Below are 20,147 nucleotides of genomic sequence, written 5' to 3'. Positions count from 1 at the left end.
ATCAGCGCAAATCGGTCGTCGAATTTTGCATTTTTAACGACGTTTTCGGACTAATTCGAACGTTCATTTTGCTATCGGACTTGGCGGCGACCCGAGACACAAATGGACCCCACATTCGAATTCAGCGACCTCGAATTAGTCGAACACGAACACGAACACCACCACCACCACCACCACCACCACCACCACCACCAGTACCACAGCCTTCGATAGTGGAATACACATTTTCGGATTCCGGAGTGTTAATAAAATTGCCTAACCAGTTTGCCGCGAATACGAGGTGTATTTTTGCCTGAAAAATGAAAATGCCCCCCCCCCCCTCCTCCAAGAAATTTGGCTAGGAAGAATTCCGTGGAATTTTCGACCACGGAGGTTTTTCAGAACAGCCAACCGCACCCACACTATTCAGGTACATACCTACTCGGGTGAGACAAAAAAAACAACCGCGAGTTTTTTTAAAGCTTACTAGATTCCGGATAAATGAATGGACGCGGCTGATGAGAAAAATCGGATGTAATGTTGCCTAGCCACGTTTGCCGTAAATACGTAATTACGTATCTACTTATCACCAAAGTAGAAACTGGACTTGGAAGTCTACGCAGAAGGTAGAGGTACCGATCAAAAAATACGCGCCAAATATTAAAATCGAAATTCACGGACGTATTAAAAGGTAATCCGGTAGGCAGGTACCGGTACACTATTTTCATTACAAAACACGCTGAAGACATTTTTTTATTGAATCGTACAAATCGACACATAGCTTTTCGAGTTAGTTACATTTACAAACTTATATACACATACGAGTATGTACTGTATAAATAATTTACCAATACTCGTACGTCGAATATCGTCTATACTTAAAAAAAAATTCAATTACAGATTTAAAAAAAGTCGAGTACTCGTAAAAAAAATGCGCAGGTAAATACGTACGGTATTGGTAGAAAGTAAACACATTTACAATTACAAACGAGTACAATACGAGTAATAGTACAAATAATAAGTACAAAAATATGAAATCAGAGTACGCATAACGCATAACGCATAACGCATATTACATACATAGACAAGACATATAGGTACTCGGTAGAGAGGCACTGGCAGTCTAGATTTTTCAAACGAGATCAATTGAGCTTACACTTACAAAAGTTACATACTAGTTACGAGTACATAATATACATACATTATACAAATACAACATCGAACGTGTGTCGTGTACGTACTACGTACTACGTACTACATACATAGGTTCGTACGATATACTCGTAGATAAACGATACGTACGAGTATGTATGTACTTGACGCGGATATGTAGGTACGAGTCAGGTATGGTTCGTCCAAGGTATAAGAATAATTAGGCCACCGCGTCGCGTCGTCATTTTTGATTTTCTCAGTTTTCGCACAACCACGAGACGACGAGATCAGCTATCGAGATTGAATTTGCGAGTATTTTCATTTTCAACGTTGCCGTCGCCGTCGTCCGCGTCGGTTTGAGTTTGTTCGTTACTCAGCGGTATTTCTTCGTGCTTGGGAGGCGAACTTTTACGCGACGACGACGACTTGTCGGTCGGTTTGCAGTACATGAACACGTCCAGATACAGTTCTCTGACCGCCAACAAGATGTAGAATAAATTCTTCATCATGAAAGCCGAGATTTGTTTGTTGACAATGAGAACGTGCAGACGTACCGCAAAAAATGGGATATCGATCAATAGTAGTCGCGCGACGCTGTGAATTATGCGAAGCGGCAAACATCTGCGGGTGACGTTTCGGCCGAAATCCGATATACTCAGCGCGTACAACGACAGCGCCGGCAATACGAAATTAACCGTCGCCAATACGAATACCGCGTTCTCTATCGGCTTCCACAGGTGGTCGGTGGTGATTAGGAATTGTAACATTTCGACCGAATCGAAAATTTCGATACCGGTTTTCTTGCAAACCGCCGTCACGTAAGAATAGCATTCGGAAGACTTTTTGTGCCAGTTGTGACCTTCGACCAGCAGCATGAAAACAATACTGGATAGCGCGACCGACACCTGCGAATGAAAAACACGACGACGTGATCGTTTAGTTATGTACAAAATAGCTAGCTACGCTACGTTTCGCATTCGCATAACACAAAGATTACGTAATCGCAGGCAGGCAGGCAGGCAGGCAGGCAGGCAGGCAGGCAGGCAGGCAGGCAGGCAGGCAGGCAGGCAGGCAGGCAGGCAGACAAAGATACCTTTACCTACGCAGGTAGGTAGATATTATCGAGATGGAGAAATTACGTCGCTTAGCGGGATGTATATTAGCTACACTACATGCACTTGTACATAGTATATAACGACGAGTTACGTTACCTGAAATATTTGACTGGTGTACGCGTGAGAAGGATACTCGCTGGCTAGATGAAATACAATGTCCGTTCCGAAGATGATGGACAATTTTGATATGAGAACGGCTACGTAAATCAACCACGATACGTAGCTCAAAGGTAATACGCCGTAGGTGGATTCGGGAAAGCTCTTCTTCACGCTGCTTGTGAAATTTCTGCGCACACCCAACGACGACGACGACGTCGACGACTGAATATGCTTACCCGGTCTGGTGAAATATACGTAAGACAAATAGAACGTACCGCCAAACACGCACGAGCACAAGAAATCTAGAATAAACAGAAAGTACGTCGTGAAATATTCTTCGAACTGCTTGATGAAATAATAATTCAACGACGCTCCTTGTAGCACTTGCACAAAAAGCAACAGAAACACGTCGATTACAAAAATTACGCGAAATCGTATTTTCTTGCGAATCACTTCCATTTTTTACACGATAACACCGGCGGCGGCGGCGTTTTTGTATTTTGTATTCGCAGTCGGCAAAGTTGAAAACGAAAATTACCGGCGCAAAATAATTCGTAATCGCGCCGAAGTAATCGGTAATTTATTAATTAAATTATTAATATTGTAACGTATAAATGTAATGTAATTTGATTAAAGTAAAACGTAAATATTTTTAACCGAGTCTTTGTTCATTTCATTTGTTGTTCAGGTGTTTGTACTTTGTTTTGTTTTGAGGTATCGGTTGTTTTGTTTGATAAGAGAACGTACTGACCGTAACGTAACTGTTTCGTTTTCGTAACGTTCTCTTTGTTTGGAAATGGCTTTGACTATATAATACTGGACTGCTAGCAGTGATGAACGTGACGGGTCCAACATGTCCGTTCTATAAGGCTCTGTTCGCATCCTCTCTCACCGCACTTCAGTGGAATTCGCCCTAGTTGTTTACGCTCACTTGGGTGATTCCACTGAAGTGCGGTAAGAGAGGGTGCGAACAGAGCCTTATAAACCGGAATAACGTTATACATGTTGGCCTCGCGACGTTATCAAATTCACGTGTAATTTAACTAGGTGCTAGCAGTCCAGTATTATATAGTCAAAGGGAAATGGAAACAAAGTAGTGTAAATTAACGGTGTCACGGTCACGTTTTCACGTTGCGGCCACCATGCTTTATCCAGCGTAAAAATTGGTTGATCGCAGATCGGTGAGATGTTGGCGCTCATTTTCCTCTTTCTGAATTTGTTTTTCGATCGTCGAACCGGTCGAACGTCGATCCTTACCGAAGTTTCAGCGGCTCTGCGAGTGAAGATTAATTCAAAATTTTAAGTAATTTAAAGTCTCGTAGATAGTCTCGATCGTTGGACGTTTATCGTGCACAGCCGGTCAGCCGTTGTCGACAAGACTGCTTGCGCCAGCCTCGGCTGTCTCCGTTTTCGAGTAAGTAAAATCTAGCTGGCATAAATAAGAACGTAACGTGTAATACCTTACCTAACGAGTAACGATCGCTTGATGCCAAGTGCGAATCTGCTTCGCGGTAAGATTCCGTCAAGTTGTCGTTGTTAACGAAGAATATTGGGTAACGGAACGTCAGTTTTACGCATGTGGAAACGCATTATTCGACGATTGTAATGTAGATAACTGTAACCGTCGATTTGGTGATTTTTCAGCTTTCAGCTTTCAGCGGTGGTTGTGCGCTGTGGTTAGAACGAGTTGAGAAACCCTGCGGATAGCGGATACGATGGCTTTGCTGGGAACAATTATGACTCCTCGAACCGATTCGAAAATTCGCGCTAGAATTCTAGCTTACAAACTGAGAAATAAGCCGGCCGACTTCAAGGATATCCTTCGAGAGGTATGGCTCGTCGTATCGCCTACGCTTCAGGCGTATTCGGAAACTACGTCGTCGACTCGGTATTTATTTGATCGATGAAATTTGTTTATTTCGCCGTGTACAGCGTTTCAGGTCGAGAATAAAGCTAAACAGAAGTTCGCTACTCGACCGAATGAGACGGTCGGACAAGACGAGCGCCAGCGCCAGTGCCAGTGCCAGCGATGGTTTTCAAGACACTCTGTGCGCTTATTTGTACGACGAGTTGGGCGAATTTCAAGATTCTTCGGAATCGCTAGCGTAAGTACTCCTACTCCTACTCCCCCGCGTTTACGCAATCGCATTTTCGTATAGTATGTATGTACTATGTACTTGGGTGCACTCGGGTAACGTTAGCGTTGCGACTTGTATTTTGCAGCTGTCCCAACGACGATTCGTCATCATGCGCCGCCGACGTCGACGCCGTTAACGATAAGAACAGTTTCGATATCGAAAGGGAAATTGAAGTAATGAAACAGATAGAAGACGAACTTATAGAAGAGCAATGTAAGTACTCGGCAGAGAATCTTGCCAATATTATAGTCGTCGTTCTATCGGGTCTTTCCTCATTAGGGTGTCGTATGTATCTTGTTTTCTCCGGGGTCTCATCGCTCGCTCGATACCTACCTACGTGTACATATGTATGTTTTTCACGAGTACCGATTCCTAGCCTGTCTACTTAGTACCTACTTACCTACCTACCCACCCACTCACCCATAGTAGTAATTTTCGTTGTTGTAACGATAAAATTTGCAAACTGTGAAAACTGATAAACACTCTTCGATAATGCGTAGTAAATTGGATATTGGAGGAGTACCGTAAAGCCGAAGAAGAGCAATTTTTCGAGCCAACACCGAAACTCGTATGTTGCCCGGTTTGTCAGGAAGGTTTTCTGCAAATAGCGAAAGGAAAGAACCTTATAACGTGCGCTCGATGTCCGATAGAATTGTACACGAGTCTCTCGTTGGAGCAAATCGAATCGGCTGCCAATCAAACGGTGAACGAGCACGCCACCTACTGCCACAGCAAACCTAATTTCGCCGTCATGAGCGAACCTTATTTCAACGGATTATTCGTCATTTGTAGCGTATGTTCGTTGTTTAACGCGTTGAGCTGACGGACGGACGGGCGGACGGGCTACGCTACGAGATTATCGCGTTCACTCGGTTTTAACGTACCGTTTGTCTCTCGAGTTACCCGAGTAACATACTCGTACGTTAATCGGCGATCGGCGTAGCTATTTTCGTCTTCGCTACGCTGTGCTGTGCTGCGCTACCGCGGTAATCTTTTCATTTTGAATTTTCGATTCGATACACCATACGAGACGCAACGCAACTTAACGTTAAGAAGGTGATCAAGTACCAGTATCGTTTGCAGTGCGGGCCAGACCACCAACTTGGAGTTACCCGATGTATTTCGTTAACGCGCGGTATAAAATCTTACTATCTACGAAATTTCAATTTCCGTTTGTTTTCGCGATCGCGATACGATCGGCGCGTTTTTCTAAACCGTAAAAATTTCCCATCCGTTGACGCAGAATGAGCGAATGCCTACGGGCTACGTGACGAGCCGTCCGAAATGTCTACTAAAATTGCTGGCGACATTTTTTCCCCCTCAACTTACTTACCTTTATTTTGCGCGTAGAATTGTCGCGTGTTTTGGTTTAATTTTTCGTTTTGCAAATTCCGAGTCGTATGTTTTGTTTTTCACGAAGGGTCGAAGGCGCGTAATTATAAGTACTTGTAGTTGTAGCTAAATAGCGAATACCCTAGGGAAACGTAATGGATGTTGGAAATGAATAGGCGCACCGCGTTCGACGATATGATTTATATTCTCATTCTCAGATTCGCATTTGTTTATTAATACATAATTACGAAGCTTACGAAATATATATATATTACAAACGCGGTGTCGCATTTGCAATTTATTGAAAGGCAGTTTTTCATCGTGGATATTAGGTAGAGAGTGTGTATATACGTAAATGTAACGTACTAGTGCGCAATTGCGCAATGCGCTTGCATAAACGTATCGAATTCGCATCTGATGCATCGGCACCCGGGAAAAAATGTTTAGATCAAATTTGATCAAAATACAGGTATCTAATTTGATCAAAAAAATGTCTCTATCAAAATAGATCAACGTTAATTAGTTTTTATAAAAATTGATATAATAAGATCTATTTTGATAGAGACATTTTTTTGATCAAATTAGATACCTGTACCAACTTTGATCAAGTTTGATCAAATGTAATTATTTTTTTAAAAATAGCCATACCTATTTAACCAGTAAAAATGCTTAATGACTGCGAAAATGTAATGTCTGCTTAAAATGATACGTTGGTTACAAAATTTTCATCAAAAAAAGCGAAAATTTGAAAAAAAAATTTGTGACCTGGACTGGGGATCGATCCAGAGACCTCTCACTTCCCAGTCGTTGTCCTTAACCATTGAGCTACCCCGTTGCTTGAAAGTTTAGGGGCATCCGGAGTATATAATCTCCTGTTGTGGGTCTGGACTTAGAAAAAAGTCACTCATGCTCGTTGAACTAGAGCAAATTTCAACGATTTTCAAAGATTTACCTAATTTATCAACCTCAGAACATTTTTTCAAATGCAAATATACGTTTTTATACATGCTGATTGTGATAGGTTTTTTTTTGGGAACAGAATGAAACAAAAATATTTTTTGAAACTGTACCTATTAGTTGTATCAGATAGGTATGCATGATTATTTAGCATGACACATGAATTGAATGCATAACCTATCCACATACACAATACAACTTCTTTTTCAATGTTTTTTTTCGCAAAAATTAATTAGGAAAAAAAAGGGTTTGATCAAAGATGATTAATTTTGATTGAAGTCTTTACATAGTTTGATCAAATTCGGTCAATATTAATAAGAAGCTTGTCATAATTTGATGACATTTTATTGAATTAGATCAAGTTATATCAGGTGCATGCAATAATCTGAGTGTTGTTTGATCTAACTTGATAAGGTTGGTTGAAACAGTTGGATCACATTCAATAAAATTTGATCAAATTAGGTAACATGATTAACATAATGATATCACTTTTGATCTAAATTTATCAAAAAACACTGGGAGCAGTAGATCTTCTTAGATATGACTTAATCTAGGTTGGTCTAATTTCATAACATTTGATCAAACTTGATTGGGTTGGTCAAATCAAATATATCATTTTTGATATGACTTGATCAAATTAGATCTAAATTGATCAAACAACGATAGGACCAGTATATCTTTCTTGATACAACTTGATAAAATTTCATAACATTTGATCTAATTCAATAAGGTTAGTGGAAACAGTTATATCAAACTTGATCAAAATTGATCAAATTAAGTAAATCGTAATATAAAACTTGATCTAAATTGATCAAAGAAGGGTGAGACCAGTATATCTACCTTGATGTAATTTGATCTGGGTTGATAAACTTTCATGCAACTGTACCAAGAGTTCTATCAATATAGATCAAACTGTATCAAGATTTCTATCAAAATTGATTAACTTTTATCAAACTACATCAAGATTTTTGTCAAAATCGACCTATTTTGATCAAATTTTGTGTAGACATTTTTTCCCGGGCATTGACATTGACACTGACATAGACAGAGACACGCAGTTGTTTCCGTATACACGTACGTATATTTGAAAATATAAATAAAAACACGAATGATTTAGGTCGGTCACGAGTACAATGAAATTACTTTTACGACTAGATTAGAAATTACGTGTAAGTAAGTAAATTTAAGAATAGGTATATACTCGCGGGTAAGTATGTATAGTATAGGATTGGTTGGTAGATAGACAGATGAGCGTAGACATGGGCATTAGGCACGGTCGTTGTGAGGAAGAGAAGAAAAAGTATCTGCGATTAGACTTTTTGAAAAAAAATGTGACGCTGAAAGCTGAACGTCACTCTCGTCCGAAGTACATTACATACCTAAGTGCTCGCATCAATGCCCATTACTACATGTCACGTGTATGTACGTACACGTAGTATGTAGTATGTACTCGTAAATTGTCAGTGTAGCTATAGCTACATATTTGTAACTTGGTAATACTTATAGGCACATTCGTAGAAATTAAGACGAAATATCGGCTATTTTATGTATGTAGTAGGTAAGTTGTGTAAATTTATGTACGAGTAACTTACTGATTTTGGTCGCGTTGCGTCGCGTATTAACATTTTCATTGCGTTACAAAGTTAGTAGGTTGGTCCATAGGTATACATATTATTAAACATAGGCTACATTGGTAATTGGGTCGTTTAATACATTATACGTAGATGTACGTAGATTACTTAGAAAGTAGGTAGGTATTTAGGTATAGTGTATAGGGTACATATAGGTACAACGTGCGCAGAAATATCGAGCTCGAGCGCGAGCACTGACGTCAAATACATGTACATTGTACTTGTACATCGCAGTGAACACTGAACACTGAACAGCAATAATAAACGACAGTAGTACCAATGTAATATTGAAACTGTCGTGTTTGGGATGCTCGATATTTCTGAGCTAGGTGCCAGGCAGTGGGCACATAATGTACTGTATGCAGTTACGTGTATGGTGTAGGTAACAGTACCTAGATACTTTTATGTACTTGAAGTACTCGTAGAAGTAGGAGTAGGAGTAGGTAAGGTAAGAAATCACAGTCGGAAGACAAGAAAATGAGAATTATAGCGTACAGCTGATATGTACATATATGTATAATAGGTGATAATTAATACACGAGATGCGAGTAGGTATCAGCCATCAGGTACAGAAGGTACAGGCACGGCGCCGGCGACGCGTTCGAGCTTCAAAGTGCATTCGCTTCGGGGCTGGCGTAGAAGCGCTGATAAATGGTCTGAACGTAAGTGAAAACGCATTTCCAGTCTGGTCGTTTCATAATGACCATGTCGTCAACGTCCAATAGAGGAACTATACCCGCTTCTTGTCTGCAATTTGAACAAAAAATTATGCCACATATAAGTACACACGCTAGACGCTTGTACGAACGTTCAAAGACTTGGCTCCCGTTTGTAGGTAGAGGATACAATATTATACATGTTATAAGGTACATTTATGTGCATAAATAGGTGGTAGTCACGACTGACGAGTAGGTCTAGGTAGTAGGTACGAGTACTCGTATATTACGCTAATACGCTTACTCTGCAATTCTAAATGCCAATTCGAAATTATATCTTCGTTGCTGCGGCGTCAGTTTATCGTAATCGAAAGCGTAAGGACAGAAATGATGAATGAGAGCGCAAAACGCCAAGCCGTTATTCCAGCTCGTTGAAAAATTATCGATTTGAACGTTCTGTAACATTTACAATCATTACCAGTACCAGTGAGAGATCAGAGATGCGATGTAGTGTAGGGCTAGGGGTAGGGGTAGGGGTAGGTTTGTACTCGAAGGTTGGTACCTCTACCTACTGTACTATAACACGAAACACGTAGACGTAGGTAGGCTATCTTTGGAGAAGATGTGATTGGTGGAATGTTGTCACCTCACCTTACACTCAGTCCAACAACCAATCGTGCATGTGCACTGTGCAGTCATTATTAGGCCTAGGTACTCGTATCATTCACCGTGACTGATCAACCGAAACATTCAGCAGAAAAGAGAAAACTTGGGTTACGGAAACCGAAAAATCTCGATTATGTACCTACTTATTGTATGTACTCGAAGGTACTCGGTCGTGCGATTTAAGCTCTCGTACAGTGCAGTGCAGTGCAGTGATTCGCTGCTCACAGCTCCGCTAAAATACTCGTATTGGCGCTCGTTCGTAATCTAATCTAGTATTTACCTACCTACCTACCTACCTACCTACCTACCTGTATTCGTGCATCTGCGTACGGTACATCAACATTACATACGTAATATACATAGGTACCTAATACCTATGCTACGTGCTTGAAAAGCACGGTTAACAAAAACAAAAACTTGCTACGAGTATAGACCATAGCCACCATAGGGTGCTCATTGCTGGATACTTTTAAGCATACCTACTACATATACTGTGTACGTGTGTAGTGTATGTATTGTATACCTTTACTTATGTATTTGTAGTATGTAATATATGTAGATTGTAGATGTACATCGTCTACGTCGAGTTGAAATGAAACGAATACGAAATACGTTTAGGTTGCTGCTGCTACGCCCCGCGGCGTGGGAGTGAACGTAGGTCTAGGTATATTAGGGGCACTGGCGAAGTGGCGAATGGCGAATGGCGATAGACGTTAATACCTGATAATCTCTGGTTTGAGCTTTGACCCAGTTCAGCAGTCGATCTTTGATACTCGAAGCGCTTCTGGTTAGGTTTGAATCGGCAAAGTTCAATATACTAGTGCGTGTAGTTGTGGTGGTCGTCGTTGCCGCCGCCGCCGCATTTGCAGAACTATAAACAGATGAATACGTATAAGCCATAAGGCGTATGTAATCTATGCCATACAAGATCTTTACGATACTAGCGAAAGAGCGATACAAATTGACATCGGGCGTTTAAAAATATGCCGGTATAGAAATATCTACGTAAGTACTCGTAGGTAAGTATAGATAGGGTGTAAGAATTACCTTGGCAAAGAGTTCTGCCTGTCCAGTTGTCGAAATTTAGCGAATGGCGACGTTACACTGTTGGCTGCGCATGCGTTAAATAAATACATACATATAAGAAGGTAGGCAGGTAATATGTACGCGTAAATAAAGTCGAAAAATTGTAGTTAATTAATTAAGTATTGCAACCTTTATGAATACGGCTGGAATTTGTGGTACTGGTTGCGCTGGTGCGTGTACGGGTGCTAGTTTCGGTTGCGCATTTACTTTCGACAGTGTGACTGGATGAGGAGGAGGTGGTGGTGGTGGTGGTGGTGTAATCTGCAAAAATCGCACGCGCAATACGTATTATTCTACATATTAGGTACAGGTAGATGTACGTGGCATGTCATCATGGTTATGGTTGAGGTGATAGGTACTGTAAGAAGGTCTGTTGAAGTAAGGCTCTAAATACTGCGACGACGCCGACGACGACGCCGACGACGCCGACGCCATTCTTCCAGATAGGTAGATAGCGTAGCCCTACCTTTTTGATTGTGTGTAGTTTCGATTAAATTACGACTAGGTACGTTACGAGTACGAGTACGAGTACTTATAGCATTAGCCGCCTTTTGGCCTTGGGCGAGTAAAATGGTGCGTACGATGGGGTACTTTTACGTACTTTTTAAAATGCTAACGTAATAAGTTTGTGTAAGTAAGTAGAAGTACCTACGAGTATTCGTACTCGTACCGTATGTAATGTGAATGTGTACTAGACGTAGGCCTACCTTGTTTGGATGCGATGGAAGCGGAAGCGGCGAGCCGGCTTTCAGTCTGTTGGCGGCGAGTTTCAAAGGTTGTCGGCGACGACGACGACGACGTATCAATAACTCTTTCTGCCGAATCCGGTTCCGTAGCTGTGAACAAAGTATCGCGCGTAATGAAAAATGCGTCCCTGTGGCTGTGTAACAATATACGAGTAGTCACTAGTCGGTACTTGGTAGTCGCGAGTACCAAACTAACGACAGAACAGGTACGAGTACGAGTACGTCTAACGTCCTAGGTGAAGGTATTAATCTGCCACTTGCAAAACTTGTGGCTGATTGCGATTACTTTTTAGCGCCAACCAACGTTCACACTCAAACAGCACTAGCACTAGCACTAGCACTAGCTCTATACGTACAATAGGTTACACGAGTCACCTCGAGTTGGAGTAGGGGAGTAGGGCAGTAGGTAGCTACTAGCTACGTAGTTCAGACTTTCGAATTTATTCTTTTGATTTAGAACGAAAAATTGCTGCGGAAAATTTTCTTCGATTTCGTTTAACGTTGAAATTCTGATTTGTGTTTTAGCAGGTTGCGAAGACGACGAGATGCGCTTTTGGCACGACCACGTGTTCGGCTGCGTTTTGGTGAAACTTTGCAAACTAGGAGATCTTTCCGCCAATTTCTGATACGTATTCGGCATGATGGACGTCTGATGTTGTCGTTGTTGCCGGTAAGTTGTTTTACTGTTGACTACGGCGTACGGCCGCTACTGAATGCCGAGCGATATTGTTATTCGGCGACGTTGGTAGTGAGTGACTCGTTAACAGCAGTGGCCATGTTCATATCGCTATATGTTGAAGGAATCGATGGTGGGGGGGGGGGCGAAGCTATGAAAAATGCGGGACGTGGCGAGCACGTCTGATGCTGCAATTGCTTGTAATATGTGTATCTTCAGTATAGATTATACAATATACATACGTACAAATATACGAGTACGTAGGTACCTATTTATGCGGACTGTGGACGAGCGATGTACGAGTACGTTGAAATTTAGCCGCGTTTGTCGGATTTAAACGCGGCTAGACGAAAATGACGAATACGGATAACGATTGTAGGCGTACTCGTGCTCGTACTCGTACACGTAAGGGTAAGACGACAGATGAGATTCTCATACCTATAGGTAATATGTAATACGAGTAAGTATGTGCACTGTGCAGCCCTCATTAGGTGTATTACGGTGCAGTAAGTACGAGTACGAGTACGAGTAGAGTGGAATGGAGTGGCATTGGCAGTGGAGCTAGTTAACTTACTTTGAGTGGCAGAATCAGGGTCGGTGGTTGCCATTGCGTTACGTGACAGGCTTACAGATGATGATGTTTTGACTGCAGTTGCAGTTGCGTGTGCGACCGTCGACGCACTTTGGCTGCGGACGTCGCGTGAGCGTTGACCCGCGTAGTCGATGTACGATTTCAGCTGTAACATACAGATACAGATACAGATACACGTGCGAGTGAGCTCGTTGTCATCTCTGAATAATCATACATAATAGGTACAACTAATACGAGTACACGTATGTGTAGCCTACCAGTACCTATCTATACGACCTAGGCAACAGGTGAGGTATAGATACTAGGTGTAGGTACTTGATGGCTGCCTATCTATCTATCTATCTATCTATCTGTGTACATGTTGTCATATCATCTATGACGACGACGACGATGACGTTTTACCCTACTGACCGATGAGATGGTTGGTTGCTTTTGACATTTACGAGTAAATAAGTCTAATCATGCTACTAACGTGGCCCATGCCCGCATTGTCCCGCTATTAAAAGTACCGGCTACATCGACAGCCCACCTGACTTCTTACCTGCTGCTGTTGCTGCTGCAATGACCAACGACCAGCACTTATCCTTTACTTATACGAGTATGTACCTATTCGATTCGATTCGATTCGATTGGATTATTTGACGGTTTTTGCTGCATTATGGACGACGACGACTGCGGCAACAAAGCTCACAAAACAACAAGGCACCGCAAGCTGTAAGATATGGCTGAAATTTTTATCGATCTCACGCGCGATTGCGATTATACTCGTAGGTATGGGTACGAAGACGCGGACGCTTAACTGTGGTGTGATCTAATCATTTGCTATTACGATTGCGATTCGATGCGATTGCGGCCCAACGGCCCAAGCGAAACCAAACTAAACCAAACCAGAAGAAGAAAACGAAAAGAACTCGCGATTTAAACGAATTGCTAAAAACACAACAAAAAGCGACGGCAGTGACGGCGATCAAAAACAACAACGCATATAAAGTTGAAGTGAAGAAGACGCAGCGAGTGAGTGACAGTACCGGTAGTGGAAACGGGTGCGACGTGCGACGTGCGAGTCTGCGAGTATGTAATGTACGCGGTACACTGTCCCGACGAAAGCGAGAAGAACGCGACCGCGACCGCGACCGCGACCACGGCGGCAAATCAATACCGCGCGCGCGATACGGATTCGGATACCAATTAACAGTACCTACGCACTACGAGTATAATTAATATACGCGTTCGTATCGTACGAATATGTACGAGTACGTGTACCTAGACGTACCTGTAATCGCGTACCTACGCGCCGCGCCGTACCTAGAGTGATACAAGTACGTAGACGTACCTACAGAAAGCGAATAAACGACGATTGTCGAATTATACGCGACGCGACGTGCGTGCTCCAACTCGTGGTTGTATGGTACTCGTACTCGTAGATACGACTTACGAGTACGTAACGTACGCCAAACTCCAATCGCCAATCGTAAATAAACGTTGTCGTGGTCGCCGTCCGTTGTTATACTACACAACTACAGTACACATTGATGAAACCAAACGAATGTCGAGTAAACTGTTCGTACTCGTACCAAAATAGGTATGATTGTGCTTGAGCAGCCAACGTTGAAGCGTTGCAATCTATTTTTATGTACGAGTACGACTTACGACTGCGAGTATTCGCTGCCGCTGCCGCCACCGCCACCGCCATCGCCATCGCCATCGCCGCTGCTAATAATGATGAAGACGATCGCGGTGATGAAGGTGGAATGGTAAATGTACCGCGGCGCGGCGCGGCGCGGCGCTCACGTCCAATTTCTATCCCTTTCTCTAGTCGCGTATTTTTTTTTCTTCGTTTATTATTTTTTTAATTCGCTTTTTCTTCTCTTTTTTCCCCTCTTTCTCTCCTCTCACGCGAGAACAAAGTACGGGCATACGCCACGCCACGCCACGCCGCGTACAAACTTGTATCGTTGCCAATATACGAGAAAAGAATAAATTCGCGATTAGTGGCTCGTGGCTCGTGGCTCGTAAACTAAGTTACTACCTAATTAATATCGTGTAAGGGACCTTTTTTTTTCTTCAGTTTTTACTTTTTACTTTTTACAAACGATGCAAAACTCGACGATGCGATGCGATGCGATGCGACGCGACGCGACGCTGCGGACGTACATACACGCGAGTTTCGCTCTATAAATCATCGAGTCGCGTCGACCTAGTCGTACTTGTACTGTACCAGATGTAATGTACTAACGCTAACATAAACATTTACATGATCTGTGGCGTGTAGCGAGCAATACACATAGATACATACTTATCATCTTAGTTGGATTAGAAAATCGTCCGCAATTATACCGATTGGCGGTGTGAAATTTTGACCAATTTGTAAATTTCACGGAAAGTGAAAAAACGTCAAATTTCCAACGGAAATATTAAGTAACAAAATTTCTCCAGAAATGTTTTACTCTGAAGAATCCAAAAACAAAGTTAGATCGCTATTGTTTCCGTGTCCGTCCCTGAAACTTCGTTTGTGTGTTTTTTTTTTTTTACGCTTCCCGCAACTTACAAATAGGTCAAAAATTATCTTTCGAGTTCGCACGTTCGTAATTTCGTGGTAACCACCTAAAACGGTCGATAGGGTGCGGTGTTAAGGTTCATTTTTGGCCCCTCCGCAGAGAGTTGAAATTTTGGGGAAAAAATTGAAAAATCGCCCGAGGCTCCGTAAAAATGGCTCAAAACCACCGGTTGTCGAATGTGTAAGAGTTTAAACGAAAATAACAATCATTCGCGTCGGTTCACTCGGCTCTAGGAAAGTGTGTTTTTTTTTTTTTTAAATTACGAGTAGCTTGAAAATCACCCTTCGAAAATTCGCAAAATTCCGAAAACGGTCTCGCGAACTCGAAATTCGGGTTTCGGAAGTTTTAGGACATTGCTCTTTTTATGCAGCTTGGTTTCGTTCAATTCAAATCACAGAGTGCGAGTTGAAAAGTCTCCAGAATGGCTCGAAATGGTAAAATTCGGATTTGGGGGTTACGAGTAATACGTAATATGTATCAAGTTGGAAACTAATACCTAGTCCGGCCGCGGTGGGACAAGGTGGCATATGCCAATAAGAATCTGCATTTATGTACATGTACTCGTAGGTACCTAAGTACCTACATCTGAAATTCGCCTACCGACTACTGCCCAGTACCCAGTACCCACTACACATCTACGAGTAGGTATATGTTAGTCCTACTCACCGATACGGCTGCTGGTGTCGATGATATCAGCGATGGCGGTGTCTGCGTCTGCGTCTGCGTCTGTACTACGCGTGATTGCCGATTGGCTGCGGTATCATTCCCGCAGTACCGACCACTTTCATCCAACGTCGTCTGCTGATGATGGTCAAGTGCCGCGATGCTATCTGCGACGCCGTCTTTCACAGCCAGTCCGCTCCTGTAAGCTGTAGATTGCAAGTTTTCAATTACTTGTCAGTAGCCACTTAGCCAGTAGGCTCGCACGCCTCCTGACGCCTGAGTCCTGACGCGTGCAGGTTGACAGCATCAGCGCCAGCGCCAGCGCCAGCGCCAGCTGCTACTCGCGCAGTCATCACCACGTACGAGTACAATCGTCAACGGTACAGTTACGAGTATTAGCCTACCCAGGCACGTGACTACAGATTATCGTAAGGTGGTACGTCTACGTAACCGTGTAGATGCGCAACTGTACGAGTATGTATATGTACATACTTATAAGTACTTACATATGTAGATAAGGATACACGTAAGTCTACATATCGACTATCGAGTTCAGTACGTGCCAAAAACTGCCGAGGCAAACTATTCTGCAACGCAACGGCGCGGCTGGTTAGTGGTTAGTGGTAGGTAGGTAGGTAGGTAGGTAGGTAGGTATTTGCTCGCGGGCTAATCTGTCCAAGCACGACGAGTATTTTCACTTACAGTCGCTCTCGATGTTTTCCTCTCTATTTGTTTGGTCGCCGCGGTACTCTTGTCGCTGCGATAACGACGACGATGACGATGACGACCAAGTCGTTTCGTAGGTGATATTACTACGCTGCGTATGCGTTTGCGTATGCGTATGGCTGGCTATCGTCGTTTGATTGGCTTCTTCATTGTATCCTTAAAAGCAAAAAACGACAACGCGACCGCGGTAAGAAATTAAAAACGATTCGACGTACGAGTAGGAAATACTCGAACGATTACACGCGAAAAACAAGCCCATCTCGTAAATACTCCATTAATTTTCACGGTGTTACCCCAAGAGCCACGTTCAAGTCGTATTGCTCATCGATTATTCCAATGCTAATGGGTACCTCTAAAAATATTGCCATAATCGAATTCTGTGGCCCAAAAAACATATACTTTGATGTATCGCAAGGCCATATTTGGTGAATTTTTCGACACCCCCCTTATGCCCCACCCCCCAAAAAATGAAAATTTTAAAAAATTTTGGTATCTAAAAATCATTTTACCCTTAGAGCATTTCGTCAAACTGCTTGAAAATCATTTTTAAATCAATTTTATAGCTTTTTAATTTATGCGAATTTAGCCCCCAAAAAGATGAAATTTGCGAAATTTGACCCCCTTTTAAACCAGTCTGGCGGGGCTTTGGCAGCACTCTAGGGTCGGCAGACCTACATATTCGGATTCAGCGAGAAAAAAATGCTATAATTTGGCACCAATTTGAGCCATCAGTTTTCTCGGGAAAAAGTTGAGAAAAATTGTGAACTTTTGAGCTTTCGCTGAGCTTTAAAGCAGCAGCTGCGGATTGGCAGACCGAGTGCTTTTAAAATAGGGGTATGTATACTAACTTTTGAGACCAGTCCCCGCTTTCAGTTATTTCAGGGCAATCGCAGTGGGTATAGCTCTTCTACTACTAGCCCACGTCGTCGCCTGAATTAGGAAAGGTGGTACATAGGTAGAGGTACTCCACGTATGACATATGTGTATGTCGTATGTCGTATGTCATATGTGCTATTACGTTAAGTTTATGCGTATGTAAATGTACCTCTGCCTACAGGTACACATATGTATGTATGGTAGGCAAGTACATAATTAGTGTGAATTTGACTCACCAGCATTTTGCGTTCGCTGAGCGAGGTAATTTCGAGTTTGTACGTCAGCTGTAGCATCGGCATCGTAGTGGTCATCATAGTGGTCGTAGTGGTGTTTGGTCGGCGGCGGCGGCGGCGGCGGTGGCGAACGGTGTCCGTGCTCCGTGTAGATAGTGGTGGCAATGGCATTGTTCGTCGTACGAGTGGAATCGCGACGGCTGCTATTCGGCGTATCGTCGCCGGCGCCGCCCATGTCGCAGTTTCCGTTGAATTTTCGTTGAGCTTTTTCGAAACGTTCGTTCGATAGTTTACGTATTAAACTACTCGTAGAAGAAAGTCCCTTGGCGGTCGAGGTCGAGTTCGAGTTTCGTTGGCCAGAGATTCGGCGCTGCGTCGGCGTCGACGTCGGCGTCGGAGTCGTAGGTGAGACAGAGCGTCGCGATTTCGCCGCCGTTTCGTAACCGATTCTGGTGTGCGTTATACGGCCTACCGGTTCTCGACCATTCTTCGCGACAATTTGTCCTGCACAACAGTCGTCATAACCTTCTTAGTACGAACCTTACAAACGAGTAAGTATATTCGATGTTTCAATTGCGATTTACTCAAATACATACAACATACGTAGTAGGTACATCTACATATGTACATATTGTACCGCATTAACCACTCAGAGTCGCTAGCACTAGGCACTTACCGTCGATTTGTTCCTGTAAAACGGATACTTTTCCATCTTTATCGTAGCTTCTCACCATCGCAGTTCGAGAACAGTAAACGGAAGCGGAAGTGGAAGTGGAAGCGCTGTTGCTGCTGCGAATCGAGTCGGCGTTCGCCGATTTTGTAGTCGAATGGGTTTTCGTCGGTGCGCGAGTACCGCTGTTTATCGCGTTCGTATTGTCTGAAAAATGTAAAAATGAAAAATGGAAAAAAACTGCGCCTGTCAGTGTTACCGTCGTAATCGTACACTTGCACGTGCACGCGCCGCGCCATCGCCATGCAGTGCGGCGAGAGCGCCTTCAGCCATGCTCCAGAACTCGGCAAAGGTCGTGAGCGAGCTTACAACTTACCTTAAAAATGAAGCATCTCGCTTACCTGCGTTTTTTTCGTAAGTGGTTGCGGTTGTAGTCAAATTACGTAACGAAACGGTGCCGTGGCTCGACATTTGCGCCGAATAATTGGAATCAGCCGGTGTGGTTGTTGTCGGCGCTGCGAACAGGCGTTTTTTCGCTCGTTCTCTGCGATCGGTGTCTACCATCGTCGCAGTCTCATACTGCGTTTTGTCTACTCGTACGTTACTCAACTGTAAGCGCCAAACGGGTATCTCGACGTTATTACGAGTAGATACAGCCGTACAAGTAAATAATATACTGTATTACATAGGCTATACATATATGTACAATGTACAATGTACATCCTTAGCCCCTCGGGTACATATTTAATTGGGTGCTGCTGTTGCTGTGGTAGACGCTGCAGTGTACCTACACTGTACACCTACGTTCTGGCACCTCCAGAGTTATTTCAATTTTCTTCACCCCTGTATTTCAAATTGTTTCGCGAGTTTGAAAATATATTTTTAAAAACGGTATTTTTCAAGTCGGGACGCCAATTACGAGTAGGTATAGTGCTTTGAAAATTTCCGATGATATTGGAACGATAAATCCGCGCGTAGGGCGCCTTTTTGACGTTTCAATTTTTTTAAATTTTGCTCCGCAATGTTTTGTTGAATCGAATTTTTCGCGTATCCTCGTATTTAAACCATATTCTTACGCTAGTAAAGTACCTGTTTGAAAAGTTTTGAGAGTGTACAAGTAGGTACATACATATTTTGATATCATATTGGGAGGATTCGTGGTCTGGGTTCCCCTATTACGAGGAATTGGCCAAGCAGGGAATTGTAAGACGCAAGTACCATCACTCTCCCTGTCTCTTTCTTATGTTAGTGAAAAAATAATTTCGAATCGATTACCTACGCATATCTCTCGCTAGTTTCTTAATGCCTAGTTGTGGGAGTACCAACTGCCTGCGAGTACCTACTTGTACTACATATTTCAACTTACCGGTGTACTAGATTGAGCCGACAGCCATTTCTCTGGCGACGGACTTTTAGACGGCGATTTCTTCATTCGAAGCTCCATTTCTCGACGAATTGCCCGAATTTGAGCGCGAATCTTACTTCTTCGATCGTATCTGGTTTCTTCTTCCAACTGTCGAGTACAATGGTAGCATTAGTGATCACAATGCCAATGACAACCTTTCAAAATTGCGTACGAATAGAAGAAGCAGTGTT

At 42.8% G+C, this 20,147-nt stretch overlaps 3 protein-coding genes across 7 annotated transcripts in view; 1 reads left to right on the top strand and 2 right to left on the bottom strand.

Moving 5' to 3' along the window:
- Nucleotides 1-714: 714 nt before the first annotated feature.
- Nucleotides 715-3,058, bottom strand: LOC135838166 (uncharacterized). 2 transcript variants are annotated; one of them, XM_065353783.1, is made up of 3 exons: nt 2,343-3,058; nt 2,129-2,230; nt 715-2,036 (listed from the first exon to the last, which is right to left on the bottom strand). In XM_065353783.1, the coding sequence occupies exons 1-3, from the start codon at nt 2,802-2,804 to the stop codon at nt 1,419-1,421; spliced, it is 1,182 nt and encodes a 393-aa protein (XP_065209855.1). In that variant the 5' UTR covers nt 2,805-3,058; the 3' UTR covers nt 715-1,418. The 2 variants fall into 2 exon arrangements, with proteins under 2 accessions (XP_065209855.1, XP_065209856.1); XM_065353784.1 differs by lacking the exon at nt 2,129-2,230 and having other exon boundaries at nt 2,343-3,053.
- A 430-nt stretch (nt 3,059-3,488) lies between these two features.
- Nucleotides 3,489-6,098, top strand: LOC135838168 (uncharacterized). Of its 2 annotated transcripts, none has more exons than XM_065353786.1 (5): nt 3,489-3,759; nt 3,990-4,174; nt 4,278-4,450; nt 4,569-4,696; nt 4,984-6,098. In XM_065353786.1, the coding sequence occupies exons 2-5, from the start codon at nt 4,061-4,063 to the stop codon at nt 5,304-5,306; spliced, it is 738 nt and encodes a 245-aa protein (XP_065209858.1). In that variant the 5' UTR covers nt 3,489-3,759; nt 3,990-4,060; the 3' UTR covers nt 5,307-6,098. The 2 variants fall into 2 exon arrangements, with proteins under 2 accessions (XP_065209858.1, XP_065209859.1); XM_065353787.1 differs by lacking the exon at nt 3,489-3,759 and adding an exon at nt 3,769-3,898.
- Nucleotides 6,099-7,830: 1,732 nt separating this feature from the next.
- The window catches only part of LOC135838157 (serine-rich adhesin for platelets-like), a 25,758-nt gene continuing 13,441 nt past the window's right edge, over nt 7,831-20,147 (bottom strand). The window contains exons 4-16 of one of the 3 annotated variants that reach the window (XM_065353761.1): nt 19,918-20,064; nt 18,953-19,160; nt 18,558-18,758; nt 17,885-18,385; nt 16,749-16,928; nt 16,050-16,252; nt 12,808-12,970; nt 11,519-11,647; nt 10,941-11,072; nt 10,773-10,836; nt 10,446-10,596; nt 9,364-9,515; nt 7,831-9,150 (exon numbers count right to left, since the gene is read on the bottom strand). In XM_065353761.1, coding sequence (XP_065209833.1) covers nt 9,012-9,150; nt 9,364-9,515; nt 10,446-10,596; nt 10,773-10,836; nt 10,941-11,072; nt 11,519-11,647; nt 12,808-12,970; nt 16,050-16,252; nt 16,749-16,928; nt 17,885-18,385; nt 18,558-18,758; nt 18,953-19,160; nt 19,918-20,064 — 2,370 coding nt within the window. In that variant the 3' untranslated portion in view covers nt 7,831-9,011. Of the gene's footprint in view, nt 9,151-9,363; nt 9,516-10,445; nt 10,597-10,772; nt 10,837-10,940; nt 11,073-11,518; nt 11,648-12,807; nt 12,971-16,049; nt 16,253-16,748; nt 16,929-17,884; nt 18,386-18,557; nt 18,759-18,952; nt 19,161-19,917; nt 20,065-20,147 lie in introns of those variants that run through there. The other 2 variants (XM_065353762.1, XM_065353763.1) reach the window with 2 other exon arrangements.

This window comes from Planococcus citri, chromosome 2 (genome assembly GCF_950023065.1).
Source record: "Planococcus citri chromosome 2, ihPlaCitr1.1, whole genome shotgun sequence".
NCBI lineage: Eukaryota > Metazoa > Arthropoda > Insecta > Hemiptera > Pseudococcidae > Planococcus > Planococcus citri.
Note: the sequence above shows the minus strand (reverse complement) of the source record. Positions and strands in the feature narration are given on the sequence as shown.